Below are 22,994 nucleotides of genomic sequence, written 5' to 3'. Positions count from 1 at the left end.
TCAGTAGATGTAGGCATTGATAAACTACCTTATATCAGCAGTATTATGGGCATTGATAAACTACTTGGTATCAGTAGTACATGTGGACCGTGATAAACTACCTGATATAAATTTATCAGCATTAGATGTGGGCACTGATAAACTACCAGATATCAGTAGTAGTAGTTGCGTCCCCCAATCTATTGCCAAATTTAGAAAATCCCATAGGAAAATAGCCGAAAAACAGCTTGTGCCCCCCCCCCCCCATCATGGCTAGTACCCCCCATATGATGACCCACGCTACTCCACTGTTTTTAGATTTTCTGATTTAAGAGCGTCATTTATAAGAGTGCTTTTAATTGAATCTAGTTGCACAAACTAAGTAGAAAATAACTGGTAATTGAAATAATCTACGGTTGACTATATAATGCATTCATTGATTGATTATTTTTCTGTTTTTATTTATGAACATGTGCATGTACATAATTATAAAGATCAATATAAAGTATACACAGGAATTTCATGACAACAAATCTTGCATACCCAACAAACACAACATGTTTTACAGAAAAAGTTTAAATGTCTAGTTATATAAAGGGTATAAAACATTTTAATAACATAATCAAATAAGTCTTTGAAAACTTGCTGCAAAACTTTCTAACATGTTTTTAAGTGTTGACAAAATGTTTGCCAAAACATATTTTATAATCACATTCTGAATGTTTTAAAATGTTGATGTAGTACAAAACGTTTAAAAAAACATTTTCATAGCCTTTATAAGTTAAATTATAACCCAACATGTAAATGTTATTAAAACCAAAAAGTGTTTATAACATCTTTATAACATTAAAAAAAGTAAAATGTTTATACGTATTACAATAGAGAGTATGCAATATGAAGTCACTTGTGACATAGTCATCCTCATTTAAATAAAATCCTGTCCTCCATAGGTACCAGGGCAATTCCATTTGAAATCTACACCCCTGTGTGGAAGATTAAGGCCAAGTCTTCCATAGGGGGTGTATAGATTTCAAGTGGAAATAGCCCAATATGAACTGAAAATCAAGAATACAAGTAAGGGACATAGCAGAGTAGATAAACATGCTAAAATGAATCGTGACACCACAAATGGAAAAGGTATTTACACTACAAACATAACATGTACACTAAAATTAAATCTACTCTTAGATCCAGAAATGTATCAATACATTTTATATAATAAGTTATCACAGTAGAATGAAGGACAACAATATGTTTTACAGCAATTTGCTATAACCTGTGAAGATTAGGGGTCCATTTCACTTTGTATCTCAAGTAACCACTCGCAAGTTATAAATACCCTTTTACTAGACGCAACTTTATGAGGGTCTCTGTGCATGTAGCAAATCTGTATTACTTACGAAGGGTACTGCACAAGTCATTTTAGTGAAATGGATTTTACGATGCGTCATAAGTTACTATTGATTTTGAGACTTACAAAGTCTTGTAAACTTGCGTGAAATGGATCCCAGGTGACCTTATCCTTGAATGCGATTGATATTGGGAAATTATTCATCCCATAATACAAGGGTCATTCAAAAAGTTCCAAGTTCCAATTGTTATATCTTTGCTTCTGAAAACAGTAACCCTTTTATATTTTACATGATTATAAGGCCAAAAAAAAAATTGTTGTGTTGCCCTCAAGTGGGAAATGGGAAATTTGAGTCGGACGGTCGGATTTTTTTTTTTTTAAACCTTCAGTTTTTAAAATTCCCCTCAAATATTAAATAATGCTTCTTCAATTAGGAGACATTTGTCAATTTTGACTTCTGGATACCTGTTAGACATCAATTAAAGACTAGTCTTTCAAGTTTAAGTGAAAAACATTGAGTTTTTGAACAAATCTGTAAAAATCATCATTAAAAAAACCAAAAAAACCCTGATTTTTCAGGATTTAGGGTCGGACATTTGAGGGCAACACAACAACTTTTTTTTTTGGCCTAACATGTGGTCTTATCTAGCTTGTCAGACAATTTTATATTGATATCTGTTTTCGTTGTTGCAGGTGATTGAAAAATAACATTGTGGTTTCAGTGTATCGGAAACAGTGAAAATTTGTAGAATTATCTACAAAGACATGTGTAAACTGAATTGAAGTGACCATAAAATACTATTTGGTCACTTATAATGATTTAAATTGAAGCAGATATAAAGCAAGCAAAACATTGACAGTTATGTAAAATGACAAAAAAAAATGCATGTGGGTTTCTGACCAAATTAACCTCATATTTGGCCATTTTAGCCCCAAAATTAGCCCCAATTTTGCTTCAATATGGCAAATGATTCACGCAAGCATTTGTACCGTAATTTTGTCATCAAAAGGTGCTAGATTCATATTACTTCAAGAAATTTTTTCCAACCCCATCCCCCCAATGTCAAAAAGAAATCTACACCACTGTCTGAATGGGTAGCTCCATTTAAAATCTACACCCACTTCCATAGGTGTGTATGGAACGGCTCTATATAAACCCATCCACAACTTTTTTCACATCCGAAGAAGTGAGAAATAGCAAATCCAGTAAAGCAAACATTTACACACATTACGTACGGTATTATATAGCAGTCACAAGGTATTGCATTTATTTATATTTTGGACGGATAATGGCACCATTAAATCCACAAGTAATACAAGTAAAATCTGCGATTAGGCAACAAATTCAAGCCATAGGTACATGCCATCAGCTAAACATTGCTCTCATGTCAAAATTCGAATTCCGCTTAATTTGGCTATCAACACCGCCATGATGATTTCACTTGACAGATTCCTGTATTTGTGCAGAACCTTTTACAGTTGGATGGAAATTGGTGCATAACTGAAAGCTGTCAATATTTTGATGATTAATTTCAACTTCCACGCTTGACACCAGTCTGATGACTACTCCAGTCAAACAATAGTACATTTGCATATGAGCACAATCCTATCAAAACTTAAGCATGTTCAATGGTGGCACAGGGGGAATGGGGAATGTAAAAATCCCCCATCCAATCTTTGCCTTTTTCACACAAACAAAAGAAGAAATCAGTAAAATTCCACTTATGGGCCACAAATGCCCAATTGAAGGCAAATTGTTTAGATTTTTGGGCGTCGCCACTGAACACGCTTAGGCATGGAATGATCAATTCAATAAATATATATTCCAGTCATAGTCAAAACTTGTGTCCAAATTATCACCATTTAGACCTTTACAAATCATCACCGAGGTCCTAGTTTTATATCTTTCAATCCCTGCATTTGTCGCTTTAAACTGCTTGAATCTGCCCAGTCAGAGTTTAAGTATGCATCTTCTCTGTCCACTTCAAGTTTCTGTGATAATGAAATACAAATTGAGATGTTATGTCTTGCATACAAGCTGTATCAAAATGATTGGTACACATCTGTTTTCATTGATAATGAGAAATTTGAAAAATGACAACATTTAAGCCTAATTAACAGAATTTTTGCCCCTCGAACTTGAAATGATCTTAAATATTTGATGAGGAGTGCAACACATCCTCTCTTTTAAAAACATGCTGATCCAAAAAATTCCAAATTAAAAGTACACTTTTTCTGTAAAAACATTAAAAGCAGCCCTTTTATGCAACAAAAATTCACAAAAGGTGTACTTCTCAGCCCCCACATAAATCCTGGCTATGAGAACGAGTGTTAATGGCTAAACTTTAATTTATTACATGTACAGCTCTCTGTACATGGGCCAACTGCTTAATGTCCCCTCTGAAAGATGAACTTCTTTCATGGTGTATATTAATATTGTTCCAACAGTAGCAAGAATCTTAACTTCTGATCTGCCACAGTGTACTCTGGCCTTACAGTAGCAAGCATAGGATGTTCACAGATTGCACATAAAAGATATTCGTACACTTAGAACAAGAGCCATTTCTTAAAGACACTAAAACTTAAGTACAAAATAAAGTGGTCTATGGATTGAGAATTTTGTTCTGCATATTTTGATACCTCAATTGACAGGATATGACTTTATTTTCTGAACTTAATAAAAAGAGAGCTTTTTAAAAGTGACAAAAATTTACATTGACTTCCCTCAAAGCACGCAGATATTGAATACAGTGAGCATTCATCTGTCAGACTATAATGAGCCTATGACAAAAGGCAGCGGAAATTGCCCTGAAGGAGGAAATATCCAAATTTGTCACTTTTGAAACTCTACCTTTTGACATTCAAATGTGTATAGCTTAATGGAACAAATAAGGTATCAAAAGTACACAGAACAAAACTCCCCATCTATCGACCACTTAATTTTGTAATTTAGTTTTAGTGTCTTTAAAAAATTGTGTTTGTTTTAAGTGTATGGATACCCTTTGTGCACAGTATAGGATCAATCGTTTTGATTAGCACTATCTGTTTGTAAATATCAAAAAACAGAATTGGTTTTCTTGCTAATGCTATTCACGAAGATAGCATGATTATATAACATTACCTTGAATTCCTCCTGTTTTCTGTAAGCATGCAGCATCATTTGTTTCTTTTCCTCTTCACTGAAGACGGCTTCCTAGCTGGTGCACCTGATCCTTTCTGTAGGATTAAAAGAAGGAAAAAACCTATCATAATATATTCTTAATTAAAAGGATTATGAGAGGTTTAAAACCTGCAACATCAAGCTATCAACAATAGACCCTTTCATATTGATTCATTCCGATTAAAGGAAGGTGATCTGATATATTTGGAAAATCTAATTCTTTAAAACTTACACATAACATAAAATGTCATCCCTTTCAAACATTCAAAAAAAAAAGAACATGTAAATGTTCCTTGTAAATGTGACTAATTCCTAATGGAATTACCGACATCTATACAGCGTGATACTGGAAGTCTACAGTGTTTTTATTAATGATAATCATCATACTCATGTAATAAATTGATATCTAATCAAATGAAAGATTCTATTTTTCTCATTAATATATTGAAATTAGGAGTTCCAAATCGGATGTATTTCCGCAGATATCATCAAAAACATGTTGAATTAGTCTCAAACGTAGTATACCACAGTCGAGACTAATTCAACATTTCCAGAAATATACCGATTTGGAATGCCTAATTACAATATGTTAATGGAAAAAAAAAGAAGGGACTTCACCTGATACCAAAATCTACATTTTGATGGGGTAAAGTGGGGAATGAGGCTGTCAATTGGGTCACCCACATTTAAATCTGAAGTATGAAATAATATTAATAATTATTTCTTGAATGCTCACATATAAATCAGTATCTCTTCAGCATCATGTGCAGTGCAGAGTTCCAATGTGCAACATGAAAGACACCAAGAGTGGGGTATGTTTTGTGTAAGAGATTGATGTTTACATTGCCAAGTGTCAATTTGTCCATATCTTAACGTCATGTCTTTCATGGGGGGTGTATGGATTTCATTAGGTTTCACTGCCTGAACAGAATTGTTCATGTCTCACCTTCTTTATCAACCAAATCAACGGTAATACCTCTTGTAGCGAGGGATCAACATTTAACCACAAATTGCCTCAGGCAAAACTCACTTCCTGGGAACTAAATAGCACACAAGGTCATTTTTATGTAACTTATTGCCCCATCTGTGTCATATACTGCCTCTAGCTATAATGACGGCCAGGTGATCTGGTCACCTCATTTACAGATACTAACCCCAGGAGGGAATTCAAGTTGTGTTCAATTCTCTTCAGGCAGTGAAACCTAATGTTCAACTGGAATAGCCCTTTACACAGAGCACACCATTACTAACCTTTTGTAATTTGGCTATGATTTTTGTCTTCTCATTTTTACCGATAAAATCCATGAGTTTCTTGCCTCGTAACATCTCCTTGCCAGAGAACCAAAGGGACAATGTTGGCTCATCAAGAACATTTAACGATGCCTGCAAACAAATTATACATGATTATAAGAAAGCTTGACCAAGCTTGAAAGGGGACCTTTTTTGGCCTTTAGCAATTGGGAGGGGCATCTGCCCTCCTAACTTCTCCCCTAGTTAACCCCAGACGGAGACATTGACACACAAGGCAACAGCAATTTTTGGCAATACTTATTGGCCATCAGGATAGACAATAATTTTATTTTCATAAACAAAGATTTCAGCCATTATATCATTACAAGCAAAGGGTTTGTACACAACCCTGGAATGAAATCAGAAAGGATGGGATTCCAAGATAAAAGTAAAATACTCAACCCAATTTCTGTTCGACAGTAAACACCCAACTGAGGAATCATGAATCCCAAATCAAGCAAGTTCAAAAAGGGAAAAATCAAAAGGATGGGATTCCAAGATAAAAGTAACTAGACTAAGCTGTGGTCTAACCCACGAACACAGCCGTGTTGTTACCCCTAATGACCTTTGACCACAAAATATATGAAACGGCCAAAGACATTGGCTAATGTCAATGCATGGGTGCATGTGGCACCACTTTGCTATGTTACTTGTGGCAGAAGGGGCATTTTGAAGGTTTTTCGTCTCAGACCGGAAGTGACCCCTTAATGACATTTGACCCCAAATAAAAAAATACCACATATGAATTGGGTACCCATAATTCATGTGTGAACATACCGTTACTGTCCTATGTTTTTCTTAGCAAATAAAAAAAATTTGAAGGTTTTTCGTTTTATACCGGAAGTGACCCCTTAATGACCTTTGACCCCAAATCTGTGAGGACCCCATAGACACTGGGTAATAACAATGCATGTGTGTAAGTGCTGTCACTGTCCTAACGTAATTTGTCGGAGAAGAAGCATTTTAAAGGTATTTCGTTTTATACCGAAGTGGCCCCTTAATGACCTTTGACACTAAATAAAAAAATACCACATATACACAGGGTAACTACAATTTATGTGTGAACATACCGTTACTGTCCTATGTTTTTCTTAGCAAATAAAAAATTTTGATGGTTTTTCGTTTTATACCGGAAGTGACCCCTTAATGACCTTTGACCCCAAATCTGTGAGGACCCCATAGACACTGGATAATAACAATGCATGTGTGCAAGTGGTGTCACTGTCCACGTAATCTGTGAGAGAAGAAGCATTTTGAGTTGAAATCACGTTTTTGACCTTATGACCCCTGCGTGACCTTTGACCCCACGAGTTTCATATGACATGTAGGGGCATGGTCAATGATGGTTGTGACCAAGTTAGGTCAAAATCGGTGTAAGCATATAAGTGCTAGAGCAAATGTAGTGGTCGGCAGAAGAAAGAAGAAAGAAGAAAGAACCTGTAAGAAAAAAGACACAGCCGTGACTAACGTCACGGCTGTGTAACTAGACTAAGCTGTGGTCTAACCCACGAACACAGCCGTGTTGTTACCCCTAATGACCTTTGACCACAAAATATATGAAAACGGCCAAAGACATTGGCTAATGTCAATGCATGGGTGCATGTGGCACCACTTTGCTATGTTACTTGTGGCAGAAGGGCATTTTGAAGGTTTTTCGTCTCAGACCGGAAGTGACCGCTTAATGACATTTGACCCCAAATAAAAAAATACCACATATGAATTGGGTACCCATAATTCATGTGTGAACATACCGTTACTGTCCTGTTTTTCTTAGCAAATAAAAAAATTTGAAGGTTTTTTCGTTTTATACCGAAGTGACCCCTTAATGACCTTTGACCCCAAATCTGTGAGGACCCCATAGACACTGGGTAATAACAATGCATGTGTGTAAGTGCTGTCACTGTCCCACGTAATTTGTCGGAGAAGAAGCATTTTAAAGGTATTTCGTTTTATACCGAAGTGGCCCTTAATGACCTTTGACCCTAAATAAAAAATACCACATATACACAGGGTAACTACAATTTATGTGTGAACATACCGTTACTGTCCTATGTTTTTCTTAGCAAATAAAAAATTTTGATGGTTTTTCGTTTTTATACCGGAAGTGACCCCTTAATGACCTTTGACCCCAAATCTGTGAGGACCCCATAGACACTGGATAATAACAATGCATGTGTGCAAGTGGTGTCACTGTCCTCGTAATCTGTGAGAGAAGAAGCATTTTGAGTTGAAATCACGTTTTTGACCTTATGACCCCTCGTGACCTTTGACCCCACGAGTTTCATATGACATGTAGGGGCATGGTCAATGATGGTTGTGACCAAGTTAGGTCAAAATCGGTGTAAGCATGTAAGTGCTAGAGCAAATGTAGTGGTCGGCAGAAGAAAGAAGAAAGAAGAAAGCAGAATTAGCTGTCGTCTAAGACCACGAACACAGCCGTGTTGTGACCCCTTACTGACCTTTGACCCCAAATTTTATGAAAACGCCTATAGACATTGGCTAATGTCAATGCATGGGTGCACGTGGCGCCACTTTGCTGTTATTTGTGGCAAAAGGGGCATTTGGAAGGTTTTTCGTCTCAGACCGGAAGTGACCCCTTAATGACCTTTGACCCCAAATAAAAAAATACCACATATGAATTGGGTAACCACAATTCCAGTGTGAACATACCGTTACTGTCCTACGTTTTTCTTAGCTAATAAAATTGTTTGAATGTATTTCGTTTTATACCGGAAGTGACCCCTTAATGACCTTTGAACCCAAATCTGTCAGGACCCCATAGACACTGGGTAATAACAATGCATGTGTGCAAGTGGCATCACTGTCCCACGTAATTTGTGGGAGAAGAAGCATTTTAAATGTATTTCGTTTTATACCGGAAGTGCCCCCTTAATCACCTTTGCCATTAACTAAACTATTCCACACATTCACGATGTATCTACAGTTTATGTGTGAACATACTGGTACTCTCCTATGTTTTTCTTAGCAAATAACATTTTTTGAAGGTTTTTCGTTTTATACCGAAGTGACCCCTTAATGACCTTTGACCCCAAATCTGTAAGGACCCCATAGACACTGGATAATAACCATGCATGTGTGCAAGTGGTGTCACTCTCCCACGTAATCTGTGAGAGAAGAAGCATTTTGAGTTGAAATCACGTTTTTGACCCTATGACCCTGCTTGACCCTTGACCCCACGAGTTTCATATGACAGGTAGGGGCATGGTCAATGATGGTTGTGACCAAGTTAGGTCAAAATCGGTACAAGCATGTAAGTGCTAGAGCAAATGTAGTGGTCGGCAGAAGAAAGAAGAAAGAAGAAAGAAGAAAGAAGAAAGAACCTGTAAGAAAAAAGACACAGCCGTGACTAACGTCACGGCTGTGTAAAGAAAGAAGAATTAGCTGTGGTCTAAGACCACGAACACAGCCGTGTTTTGACGCCTTAATGACCTTTGACCTCAAAATATATAAAACGCCCATATACAATGGCTAATGTCAATGTATGGGTGCAAGTGGCACCACTTTGCTATGTTATTTGTGGCAGAAAGGGGCATTTTGAAGGTTTTCGTCTCAGACCGGAAGTGACCCCTTAATGACCTTTGACCCCAAATGAAAAAATACCACATGTACAATAGGTAAACACAATTCACGTGTGAATATACCATCACCTTCCAATGTTTTTCTTAGCAAATACAAAATTTTGAAGGTTTTTCGTTTTATACCGGAAGTGACCCCTTAATGACCTTTGATTCCAAATTTGTGAGGACCCCATAGACACTGGGTAATAACAATGCATGTGTGCAAGTGGTGTCACTGTCATACGTAATTTGTGGGAGAAGAAGCATTTTAAAGGAATTTCATTTTATACCGGAAGTAGCCCCTTAATGACCTTTGACCCTAAATAAAAAAATACCACATATGCACATAGTAACTACATTTTGTTTGTGAACATACCGTTACTGTCCTATGTTTTTCTTAGCAAATAAAAATTTTTGAAGGTTTTTCGTTTTATACCGGAAGTGACCTCTTAATGACCTTTGACCCCCAATCTGTGAGGACCCCATAGACACTGGATAATAACAATGCATGTGTGCAAGTGGTGTCATTCTCCCACGTAATCTGTGAGAGAAGAAGCATTTTGAGTTGAAATAACGTTTTTGACCCCTATGACCCCTGCTTGACCTTTGACCCCACGAGTTTCATATGACATGTAGGGGCATGGTCAATGATGGTTGTGACCAAGTTAGGTCAAAATCGGTACAAGCATGTAAGTGCTAGAGCAAATGTAGTGGTCGGCAGAAAGAAAGAAGAAAGAAGAAAGAACCTGTAAGAAAAAAGACACAGCCGTGACTAACGTCACGGCTGTGTAAAAATACTCAACCCAATTTCTGTTCTCCAGTAAACACCCGACCGGAGAATCTGAATCCCAATCGCAAATTCAAAGGGGAACTCCAGAATAAGAGCAAAGCTGCTCAACCCAATTTCTATTCTACAGTAAGCATTACTGAGGAACGGGAGCCCACAAATAACCCGACAAAGGGATTTTTATAATGGCCGAACCTTTCCACTCTATCAGCTTTTCATTATATAATTAGTGCATACAGTCAATTGCTCAAGGCACATTCCTTGGAGTTAAGCCTCAAGGTAACAATACCTGTAAGCTACAATGACTGATATTAATATGAAATATAGAGATACAGGTGCATATAAGTGGAAGATGCAAGATAAAAAGAAAACAAACATCTCCTTGTTTAATACATGTATATAGCTTGTCCTCTAAGTATTATATGTAATTAAACATGACATGTTTAACTCTTGATCGATAAGTCTGTCTTCTGTGAGGACTCCTTTCTATGTTAGAATTTCTTGAAAACAGATCTGTTGTAATAATGCAATAAGCTGCAGTTAAATTTTATGCTGCTATTATATATAAAAAATAGCATTATAATGAATTTTGACCCGGCGCATGTCGGGAGCTTATCATTTATTTGCTATTTTATATCAACAAGGATATTTGAGATTCCAAGATGAAAGCAAAATGCTCAACCCAATTTCTGTTCCACAGTAACATTACTGAGGAATCTGAATCCCAAAGCAAATCCAGGGGAAAATTAATACAAATCCTCATGGGATTCCAAGATAAAAGTAAAAATACTCAACCCAATTTTAAAGGTATTTCGTTTTATACCGGAAGTGGCCCCTTAATGACCTTTGACATTAAATAAAAAAATACCACATATGCACAGGGTAACTACAGTTTATGTGTGAACATACTGGTACTCTCCTATGTTTTTCTTAGCAAATAACATTTTTTGAAGGTTTTTCGTTTTATACCGGAAGTGACCCCTTAATGACCTTTGACCCCAAATCTGTAAGGACCCCATAGACACTGGATAATAACAATGCATGTGTGCAAGTGGTGTCACTCTCCTACGTAATCTGTGAGAGAAGAAGCATTTTGAGTTGAAATAACGTTTTTGACCCCTATGACCCCTGCTTGACCCTTGACCCCACGAGTTTCATATGACAGGTAGGGGCATGGTCAATGATGGTTGTGACCAAGTTAGGTCAAAATCGGTACAAGCATGTAAGTGCTAGAGCAAATGTAGTGGTCGGCAGAAGAAAGAAGAAAGAAGAAAGAAGAAAGAAGAAAGAACCCGTAAGAAAAAAGACACAGCCGTGACTAACGTCACGGCTGTGTAAAGAAAGAAGAATTAGCTGTGGTCTAAGACCACGAACACAGCCGTGTTTTGACGCCTTTAATGACCTTTGACCTCAAATATATATAAAACGCCCATATACAATGGCTAATGTCAATGTATGGGTGCAAGTGGCACCACTTTGCTATGTTATTTGTGGCAGAAAGGGGCATTTTGAAGGTTTTCGTCTCAGACCGAAGTGACCCCTTAATGACCTTTGACCCCAAATGAAAAAATACCACATGTACAATAGGTAAACACAATTCACGTGTGAATATACCATCACCTTCCAATGTTTTTCTTAGCAAATACAAAATTTTGAAGGTTTTTCGTTTTATACCGGAAGTGACCCCTTAATGACCTTTGATTCCAAATTTGTGAGGACCCCATAGACACTGGGTAATAACAATGCATGTGTGCAAGTGGTGTCACTGTCATACGTAATTTGTGGGAGAAGAAGCATTTTAAAGGAATTTCATTTTATACGAAGTAGCCCTTAATGACCTTTGACCCTAAATAAAAAAAATACCACATATGCACATAGTAACTACATTTTGTTTGTGAACATACCGTTACTGTCCTATGTTTTTCTTAGCAAATAAAAATTTTTGAAGGTTTTTCGTTTTATACCGGAAGTGACCTCTTAATGACCTTTGACCCCCAATCTGTGAGGACCCCATAGACACTGGTTAATAACAATGCATGTGTGCAAGTGGTGTCATTCTCCCACGTAATCTGTGAGAGAAGAAGCATTTTGAGTTGAAATAACGTTTTTGACCCCTATGACCCCTGCTTGACCTTTGACCCCACGAGTTTCATATGACATGTAGGGGCATGGTCAATGATGGTTGTGACCAAGTTAGGTCAAAATCGGTACAAGCATGTAAGTGCTAGAGCAAATGTAGTGGTCGGCAGAAAGAAAGAAGAAAGAAGAAAGAACCTGTAAGAAAAAAGACACAGCCGTGACTAACGCCACGGCTGTGTAAAAATCTCAACCCAATTTCTGTTCTCCAGTAAACACCCGACCGGAGAATCTGAATCCCAATCGCAAATTCAAAGGGGAACTCCAGAATAAGAGCAAAGCTGCTCAACCCAATTTCTATTCTACAGTAAGCATTACTGAGGAACGGGGAGCCCACAAATAACCCGACAAAGGGATTTTTATAATGGCCGAAACTTTCCACTCTATCAGCTTTTCATTATATAATTAGTGCATACAGTCAATTGCTCCGAAGGCACATTCCTTGGAGTTAAGCCTCAAGGTAACAATACCTGTAAGCTACAATGACTGATATTAATATGAAATATAGAGATACAGGTGCATATAAGTGGAAGATGCAAGATAAAAGAAAACAAACATCTCCTTGTTTAATACATGTATATAGCTTGTCCTCTAAGTATTATATGTAATTAAACATGACATGTTTAACTCTTGATCGATAAGTCTGTCTTCTGTGAGGACTCCTTTCTATGTTAGAATTTCTTGAAAACAGATCTGTTGTAATAATGCAATAAGCTGCAGTTAAATTTTATGCTGCTATTATATATAAAAAATAGCATTATAATGAATTTTGACCGCGCGCATGTCGGGAGCTTATCATTTATTTGCTATTTTATATCAACAAGGATATTTGAGATTCCAAGATGAAAGCAAAATGCTCAACCCAATTTCTGTTCCACAGTAACATTACTGAGGAATCTGAATCCCAAAGCAAATCCAGGGGAAAATTAATACAAATCCTCATGGGATTCCAAGATAAAAGTAAAAATACTCAACCCAATTTCTGTTCTACAGTGAATACCCGACTGAAGAATCCAAATCCCATAAAAATTTTCTTTACCCATATAATTATTTGTGCTCAAATAGCATGCCTAAAGCATGCTATATATCATGCAACTATTTAATTTGTTTTCCTTAAAATTATGTAAGGAAAGCAGTACCTGCCTTTTTTAAAAACAACTTATGATTTGCTTGAAATAAAGTTATGTGCTTGCATTAACATTTTTGATAAACACATAGGCTCCCCTTTAATTGGGAGAGGTGGGTGGGAATTAAAATTTTCATCTATCCATTCTGAAACCAATAATGTAATGAAAACAAATCACCACGACGGTGACCAGCGCTGACGAAAGGGCAGCTCTCATTGGTCAACACACAATGCTGTCACGCAGCTATGGCAACACCGGAAAACACAAACCCGATCGGTATGAACCGGAATTGCTTCCACGTGGGTCAAATTTGTTTTCTTACCGTTTCACGTTAGAAAACTTTATTACGGGCCTGGTTTGATCTTTCCATTGAGCTTCAATGCTTGGCCGATCATTATTATTCATGAAATATCAATTAATTAGCTATTGTTAATTGTTATAACATTTAATCTTTGTACGTAATGCATTGTACAATACAATCTTGCCATTATCTTTGATTAATTAGTTGATAATTCATTTTAATTACAAGCATCGACAGTCGGTCCAAAGATAGAACAAATTTGGCTCTGGTGCTTAAATTGCTGAGCAATGCATTGCTTGTTGCTTTTGCATTTATACTCATCATGGCAATATACAGTGATTGTACTGTTCCTCTTAGCATGCAAACAAAGAGCACAGATCAATGCCTCTTAAAACTCAAATATGATATTCTGAAGTATAGATCCTAGAACACCCTTTAGTCAACTTGTATACATGAACAAAAGACTGGTTGCCAGTGGCCATGTTGCAGAACCAAACGTCCGATTTGATTCAAATAAAAAGCAAATAAAAGACAAAATTCTATACCTATGACAAAATTATCTTATTTCACACTTACGAGTGTTGCCCTCCCCCTTACGACCCACCAACAAAGCACTGACATGAACATTATTATACTTAGTTCTCTGGGTTGATAGGATGAACAATTTTTTAATCTTTCCCCAGAGTAGGCCAGTGCACATAAACGTTGAAAAAAACCAACAAAAAAACCCAGTGTATCCGGCCGGATTCAACCAGCATTACCAGCATGACGCTCTAACCAACTGAGCTAAGAAGGCACGCTGGAGAAGAGCGGAAGATATAAATCTATAGGTATTAGGTTCAAATGATGTTCATCGCATTCCTAGGAAGGCATCAGAACTGCATATTTATAATAACAAATACACAAAGCACCGACAACATGGTATCCGAGTCTTCCCAGACTCTACAATATCTCTTATACAGCACTCAGTCAGATGAAAGTAAAATGGCTGCCTTCAGGGTAAACAAATGGCTGCCTTCAGGGCAAGATTTGTCACACAATTTCCAGCACAATGAATTTATCTTTCCTCCATTTTGCCAACACTTATTGTCACCAAAGTTTTGGTCGATTTTACTTACATGTTGTCCTTGTAAATCTTCTTTATCTTCAAATTCCAATCTTATAGGGTCGTGAGGTGGCAGCCCCATTGGATACACTATCATAACAGCTCCTCTTAACTGGTCTAAGGCATCTTTCACCATCTCCTTGGTAACACAAACATTTGCTTTCACTTGATCCTGAAAAAGAAAATGTTGTGATCATTCTGAATATTTTCAAAAATCAAGCAAAGAACATAAATACACATTATCAACAAAAGAAAAAAATAACTAAATAAGTCTGTGTGATTAGTTTGTGCTGATGGAGATGATGGCCTTACATATGCGCCACCTCCAAACTAGAAGTGCCCCCTCCCCCAAGGTATTCCCAGCAAATAGGTATATTGCTGATAGCATTAGCAATCATTAAGCAAACACGATACATGCTGGGAATGAAAAAGGCTCACAAGTTACTGAATTTATCACCCACGATGGCCAATTTGAGCCCTTTTCGTTCCCAGCATGCATCACCTTTGCAATATGTCATGTGATCAGGCAAAATCAGTCAGAAGTCGGAAATATTGATTTTGAGATACAGCCAAACAAAGGAAGTATTTCCTTTTGTATCCTATTGTTTTGGAAACTCTTTACTGCTCACATCTTTTGAACTGGTCATCCAAATTCAATGGGTTTTCTGCAAAATGTCACAGTAGCTTTGCAAATGTTGTTTACAATCCTATAAGAAACTGAAAATTGAATATGTCCAACTTCACACTGATTTTGCTTGATCACACCACATACAGGGTGTCCCCCAAAAAGAGGCCCTCATTGCCCCCTCTTTTCTCCTATTTCTGAAAGGTTGATGAAATATATTTTGGTATGTAAAGAAACCTTGAGTCGTTAGCTTTAATAAACCAAAACAATTATATCAATCGGCTCACAACTTTTGAAGATATGCTCTTTTAAAGAAATTAAGCCGTTTTTCACTCTGTACACGGAGAAGGTTTGGCTACTTCAAAGATTGAAAAGCGAGACGTACACATACCATGCATGCATATCAAACATTCCTAACTTTATAAAATAACTTTATTTATGGCATGGGCTTTACCGGTGGGTTTATGGGCAATGGATTTTGTTAATAGTGTCACTAATTTGTGGGTAAAATGGATGCCGAATGGGACTTCTTTTCTTGCAATTACTTGCAATTACTTATTTTTTCTTGGTTATTTATGGCTTTTTGTTTTATTATGTTTCTTACTTTCTTACTTTGTTGTTTCTTGCTTTCTTTTTTTTACTTACAACATAAGTCATTTCTCTTTTTAGAATAAAAGGTAGCCCTAAAAGGCTGTTTGGTTTGTCTTTGGTTCTTCTGAAGTGAGTTTACTGTGCTGCTCTGCCCTCTACCTGGTTGCCTCCTTGGCGAATACAGGTTTCAGCCCTGGTCTTCATTGCATCAATTGCGTTGCGTACAATCCTTGTGGACCGGATACTTGCGAATACATTCAGTAATACGTTTGCGAAGATCTTGGATTTTGCCACAAAGGAAAAATATCAAGTGGTGTGAAGTCTGGTGATCGTGCAGGCCACTCCACAGCATGAGCCATCCCAACCACTCTGTTTGCTATCCGTGGACAGAGTGAAAAACGGGTACTTTTATTCGAAAGGGCATATCTTCAAAAGTTGTGAGCCGATTGAAATAATTGTTCGGGTTTATTAAAGCTAACGATTAAAGGTTTCTTTACATACCAAAATATATTTAATCAACTTTTCAGAAATAGGAGAAAAAGAGGGCGCAATGAGGGGCCTCTTTTTTTGGGACACACTGTACCTTATACCACCAACCCTGTTTGACAGTGTGAAACATTTTATCTATTCTTTCATCATGCTCATAGCTTCTACAATGGGCTATTCCAGTTCAAATCCATATAGCCTCTACCATATGGAAGGCATGACCTTAATCTCCTCACTCAGGTAATCCCATTTGAAATTCACACTTCCTGTTTGGGAGATTAGGTCATGTCTTCCATAGAGTATGTATGAATTCACCTGGAATAGCCCAGTGCTGCATGGTTTGCATGTATACAAGTACTGACTAGAGATAAGCTCAGACTTAAAGCACCTGGAAAAGTACAAATATCTTACTTTTGAGATGATCTTCTTTGCTTCACTAACTGTTTTAGTCAGTACTTCTTTCATTTTCTCATTGGGAGCTGAAAAATAAAAATAATTTGAATACAAGGATATACATTCAGTGATTTGTTATATACCATTTCTACATATATTTCAAAATCCTAACTTGAAAATCCTAATAAAGATCTCAAAATCCTAACCTGAAAATCCTAATCAAAATTTCAAAATCCTAACCTGAAAATCCTAATCAAAATTTCAAAATCCTAATCAAGATTTCAAAATCCTAACCTGAAAATCCATATCAAGATTTCAAAAGCCTTTAAACCTGAAAATTCTAATCAAGATTTCAAAATCATATTCAATATTTCAAAATCTTAATCGACATTTCAAAATCCTAATCAAGATTTTGAAATCATAATCAAGGTTTCAGAATCCTAATGAAGATTTCAAAAATCATAATCATATATCTGGATCTGATGTCAGTCATCATGGATATGTACAGATACAATACAATAAACCACTCCCAAAAGGAGATGCTGTTTAGAGCTATACAAACAGCCAGGCCAAAGAGTAGCTTCTTGACTTGAACCAAGGACATTACACAAATTATAAACAATTCTTATAACCTATCAACCAAGGGCATATTTTTTAAGGAACACACTCTCAATTGTTTATTTACATTATTTGCAGCCCATTGCACATATTTAAAAAAACGGGGATGGTCCCCAGGCCCAAGATTATCCAGGTTGGAATCACACTTATGTCCCCATTTGGAGGTAATTACAAAATGGCAAATGCCCCCAAACACAACCCTCTGCACTAACCATGTCCATTTCTTCTTCCGATAGAATCTTTGTTTTCTAAATTGCCCTCACTTGGTACACACATCCCATTCATCAATCAATGAGATCTTCCATCTGATCCCCTATTACACACCCACACCCACACTCCCACTCACCCCTGTTCACCCACCCACTTACCTTGTCCATTTCTTCTTCCAATAGGATCTTTGTTTACTATAGCACCTACTTGGTACACATCCCATTCAATCAATTTGAGGTCTTCTATCTGATCTCTTATCACACCCCCACACCCACTCACCCACCCCTGTTCACACCCCCCCCCCACTTTCCTTGTCCATTTCTTCTACCAATAGGATCTTTGTTTACTATAGCACCTCCACTTGGTACACACTTCCCATTCATCAATCAGTTTGAGGTCTTCTGATTTCCTATAACACCCAGTCCCACACCCCTACTCACCCTTCACATGCCCACTAACATTGTCCATTTCTTTTTCTGATAGGATCTTTGTTTACTATAGCACCTACTTGGTACACATCCCATTCAATCAATTTGAGGTCTTCTATCTGATCTCCTATCACACACACACACACCCCACACCCACCCCAGTTCACCCCCCCCACTTACCTTGTCCATTTCTTCCAATAGGATCTTTGTTTCCTACAGCACCCCTACTTGGTACACACTTCCCATTCATCAATCAATTTGAGGTCTTCTATCTGATCTCCTATCACACATACTCCCCCCACACACACACACACCCACTAACCGTGTCCATTTCTTCTTCCAATGGAACCTTTGTTTTCTACAGCATCCCACTTATACATTTAACTTCCCATTCATCAATCAATTTGAGGTCTTCTATCTGATCTCATATCACACATACTCCCCCCTCACACACACACACCCACTAACCGTGTCCATTTCTTCTTCCAATGGAACCTTTGTTTTCTACAGCATCCCACTTATATACATTTAACTTCCCATTCATCAATCAATTTGAGGTCTTCTATCTGATCTCATATCACACATACTCCCCCCCCCACACCCCCTCTTGTAGATGGTGCCAAGTGTGGAGGTGTGTGTGTTTTCCAACTGGGGAGATTTTTTTACACAAATCTCACAGCAACCGCCATACTGTGGAGGTTGCTCTAATCAGAAAATGACAGGTGGTATACCCCCCTCTATGGCTCAAAAAACCCATTTTTGAGGTTATCTTCAAGCCTTTGCATCGGGGCCTGAGATTGGAATTCCAGTTTCCTTTCTCACAAGTAAGGGCTAAGAGTAAAATTGTACAATTGTGTTTGGGAGTGGCCTTCTCTCTTTTCTCTTTTCCTAGCTATTTCTTCCATTTCTTGCTTTGTTTATCAAAGCTATCTAGGCCAGCATGCATATATTAGCCTACACTGGCTATCCAGGCTTGTGCATTTGTATGAGCTTGGAACGGTCCATGGTTTTCCATGGATTAGCATGTGTTCCTCACGGACCAACCTGGGTAAACAAACAAACAAACTGTGTAGCTCCACGGTTGTTAGCAGACTCCACAGAGTGAATGTGACAAAACACACACACCTCCACAGTTAGAACCATTTACAAACGCACACACACCCACTAACCGTGTCCATTTCTTCTTCCAATGGAACCTTTGTTTTCTACAGCATCCCACTTTTATACATTTAACTTCCCATTCATCAATCAGTTTGAGGTCTTCTATCTGATCTCATATCACACATACTCCCCCCCTACTCACACACACACCCACTAACCGTGTCCATTTCTTCTTCCAATGGAACCTTTGTTTTCTACAGCATCCCACTTATATACATTTAACTTCCCATTCATCAATCAGTTTGAGGTCTTCTATCTGATTTCCTATCACATACCCACCCACCCCTCACACACATACCCACCTACTATAAGTTGTTCCAAAACCCAGGCATTAGGTTTAAGATCACCCTCACTCACGCACCCACTAACCTTGTCCATTCCTCCTTCCAATAGGATCTTTGTTTTCTACAGCACCTCCACTTGGTACACACTTGTCTTCCCATTCATCAACCAATTTCAGGTCTTCTATCTGATCTTCTGCTAAACCTTGCATATTGGGTGGTAATGAGATTCCATGTTCAGCTAATTCACCCATCACTTGGAATGGAATAGAAACAAAAAATGATAATAATTATGGTGATACTCTACTATTGCCAAGTTGCGTACTAGTAATAGCAGTGCATAGTTGCTTCCCACACAGAATCAACTTGATGTGATGATCTTGATGCTGGTCCAGTCTGTTTCGGTTATCTCGGGGTTGAAAATGGATACTGCCGGGTTGGGGGAATTTTAATTGAGTCATTGTACAATCGGGTGGCAAAAAAGAAAAAAAGAGAAAAAAATCGTTATAAAGTATGACTTGCTACTAAGCTACAAAATCAAGAAAAATCAGTACAAAATCTCATTTTCACCAAAAGTTGAGATACTAGGTTTTGTCACCCCAGCAACGATATGCCAAGTATCTGGGCCGAAATCATACATGTTTGTGAGGAAATTGTCACCTAGATAAAAGATTAGATGATTTTATTTATAAAATGGACTATTCCAGTTATAGTTCATACACCCCCTATGGAAGACATATTAAATCTTAATCTTCCACAGAGGGAGTGCGAATTTCAAATGAAGATACCTGAATGGGGGACTCCATTTAAAATCTACATTTCCTGTGTGGGAGGTAAAGGTAATGTCTTTTACAGGGATGTAAACTGCCCTCAAAAAGAAACTTATAATTTTTCACAAGGTCATATCTTAAAATCCTCTCCATAAAAATGAACAAAAATTGCACACAGGATTACTTTACTACTCTACTCTAAACACATGTCAGTAACCAAGCAGTAGTCCAACTGACACAACAGCAAAATGCACTGACATAGAACACCTTCCTGGAGCAAAAATCACATCACAACAGATTTCTGTTGTTGGGTTCCAATTATTTGCCTGTGAATGTGGTCCCGGAAGCTGTTCTGTGTCAGTGATTTACTGTTGTGTCATTTGGACAACTGCTTTGTTACTGACATGTGTTTAGAGTAGAGTATTGAAGTTATCCTGTGTGTAATTTTTGTTCATGTACAGGCGAATAATTGGAAATCAACAAAAGAAATCTGTTGGGCTGTGAATTTTGGTCCTGGAAGGTGTTACATGTCAGTGCATTTTGCTGTTGTGTCAGTTGGACAACTGCTTGGTTACTGACATGTGTTTAGAGTAGAGTATTGAAGTACTGTAAAGTCAATATTTTCGCGAGAAGATATTTTCGCGATTTTGAAGATTTTGTCAATTCTTGCGAGAATTAAATTTCATGGTTTTGATATTGATACAATAGAAACCTAATGCAAAAGGTTATTTTCGCGAGTTTTTATTTTCGCGATTTTATGTCCACTCGCGAAATTCGCGAAAATAAAAACCTCGCGAAAATTTCTACTTTTACAGTAATCCTGTGTGCAATTTTTGTTCATTTTTATAGAGAGGATTTTAAGATATGACCTTGTGAAAAATTATAAGTTTCTTTTTGAGGCCAGTTTATTTCAAATGGAATAGCCCATCGACTTACCTGTACATATTCTGTCTACTTTTTGTCTGGCATTGTGAAGTGCTACTAATTCAATCATTAATTCATCAATTGGGATCTGCACAGTTGTGTCGTACAAGAACTGACTCTCATCACCTTTCTTAATGTGTAACTTAACCATGGTTCCTCTCAATTCTGTAAATAAAATAACAACATAAAAATTGAGTATGGTACCGGTATAATTGATTCATAACCTCTGCATATCAGAGCCTGTGATAGAAAGACTGTTTGAGTGATCCTGACTTTGGTTAAAATTAAACTCTTATAATGAGTCTTATTCTTAACAAGGTTTAACGTGGTACTAACACATTAGGTTAAAATTAAACTTTCTTAACAAGGTTTAAGGTGGTACTAACCCATTGATAAATTTGTACCTATTTTTGCATTTTTCTCAAAAAATAATAACACACTGGTAACAAAAGTTATGTATATTATAGGGGCAAGGGACCTTGGCAAGGACTACACTGGAATTTCAGTGACTCAAGACAAGCGGTACGTTATTTATGAAAAGAAAAGAGGTACCGCTATAAATGTACGTCATATTTTTAATTTGTTCCAAAATTCATGTTAAAAAATTATCGTTATTTTTGACAAACAGGCGATGCCAGCTCTGAAGTTTTGCGTAGCACGAGGGCATGATGTACACTTGTTATTTTGATGATAATTTAAGCTAGCATATCATGGCTTCATGCGTTTTAAAGTGCAAATGACATCTTTTTTACTGCGTGACACAATTCTACATTTATTTAAGATGTCAAATTCCTGGAAAAATGTGATGCATGTTTCTGAGAAAATCACCTCTTTTCCACTTTCATAATTAATGTGAAGGTCAGTTTTTAACCCCGGTTTATTAGCTTTAAAATTGTTTTTTTGTTTCACAGATGTGTGAGAAATAGGTAACCATAAAATTAAGTTCTGACAGACGGATAAGTGAGGGTTGCGTTAGCTCAGACTCAAAAATATGTAAATAGCGCGAACGTACACAAAAGAGAGTTCGCTAATAAACGCTGAGAAGTTGAGCACTCTGACTCAGTTCTCAGATGAGTGATGTCACCAGGTCCAATATTAATCTATCCACCCTATGTACAGACAACAAAATTTGATTTTGAAGTAAGCTTAAAATTAAAAATAGGAAATCAAATTGAAGCTTTTTGAGTTTTTTACCGCTATTTTTTGCGCACCTAGTCTATTCATTTTATCGTTTCTACTTCCTATCATTTACAACTTACCACAAAGAAGGGAGAAATATTAAAATATCTGCAGAGTAAGATCTGTATACCAATGTTTTAAACAGAAAAATCTGGAAGACGAGACGCTGTTCCTTGACAACAAATTAACCATGGGTCAGAGGTCAAACCCATCAATTAGGATGCGAAATTGAGTTATCGTCAACGCATAGTGATCTTAGAGCGGTATATAACTTTTAAGGCTTAACAAGAAGAGTCCTTAAAAAGGACAATCTCCCGTGCAAGTTGTAGGCCTATAACAGGTTGAAGAATTGAGGTAACATGTAAATATATTTTCCCTTGTAGCTCACGATGCCACGAGGTGTATAATTTCAAGAACAAATTATAAGTTTTTAATATTTTTATTTAAAGCAAATTTTACAATCTTTTGGCGATTAAAATTAGGGGCAAATCTTTTTCGATTGAATTTTCAGCTG

At 37.2% G+C, this 22,994-nt stretch overlaps 1 protein-coding gene across 1 annotated transcript; it reads right to left on the bottom strand.

Annotated features, from left to right (window-relative positions):
• Window positions 1–419: 419 nt before the first annotated feature.
• Window positions 420–22,682, bottom strand: LOC140140970 (cilia- and flagella-associated protein 298-A-like). The gene is given in 9 exon segments (XM_072162741.1): window positions 420–3,322; window positions 4,452–4,525; window positions 4,528–4,546; window positions 5,742–5,873; window positions 14,828–14,986; window positions 16,928–16,995; window positions 19,696–19,863; window positions 21,314–21,466; window positions 22,561–22,682. Coding segments are annotated over 8 exon segments (870 nt in total). The 5' UTR covers window positions 21,453–21,466; window positions 22,561–22,682; the 3' UTR covers window positions 420–3,211.
• Between the last annotated feature and the right edge of the window lie 312 nt (window positions 22,683–22,994).

Source organism: Amphiura filiformis, chromosome 19 (genome assembly GCF_039555335.1).
Source record: "Amphiura filiformis chromosome 19, Afil_fr2py, whole genome shotgun sequence".
In the NCBI taxonomy this organism is placed as follows: Eukaryota; Metazoa; Echinodermata; class Ophiuroidea; order Amphilepidida; family Amphiuridae; genus Amphiura; species Amphiura filiformis.
This window is presented reverse-complemented; position numbering and strand designations above follow the sequence as displayed.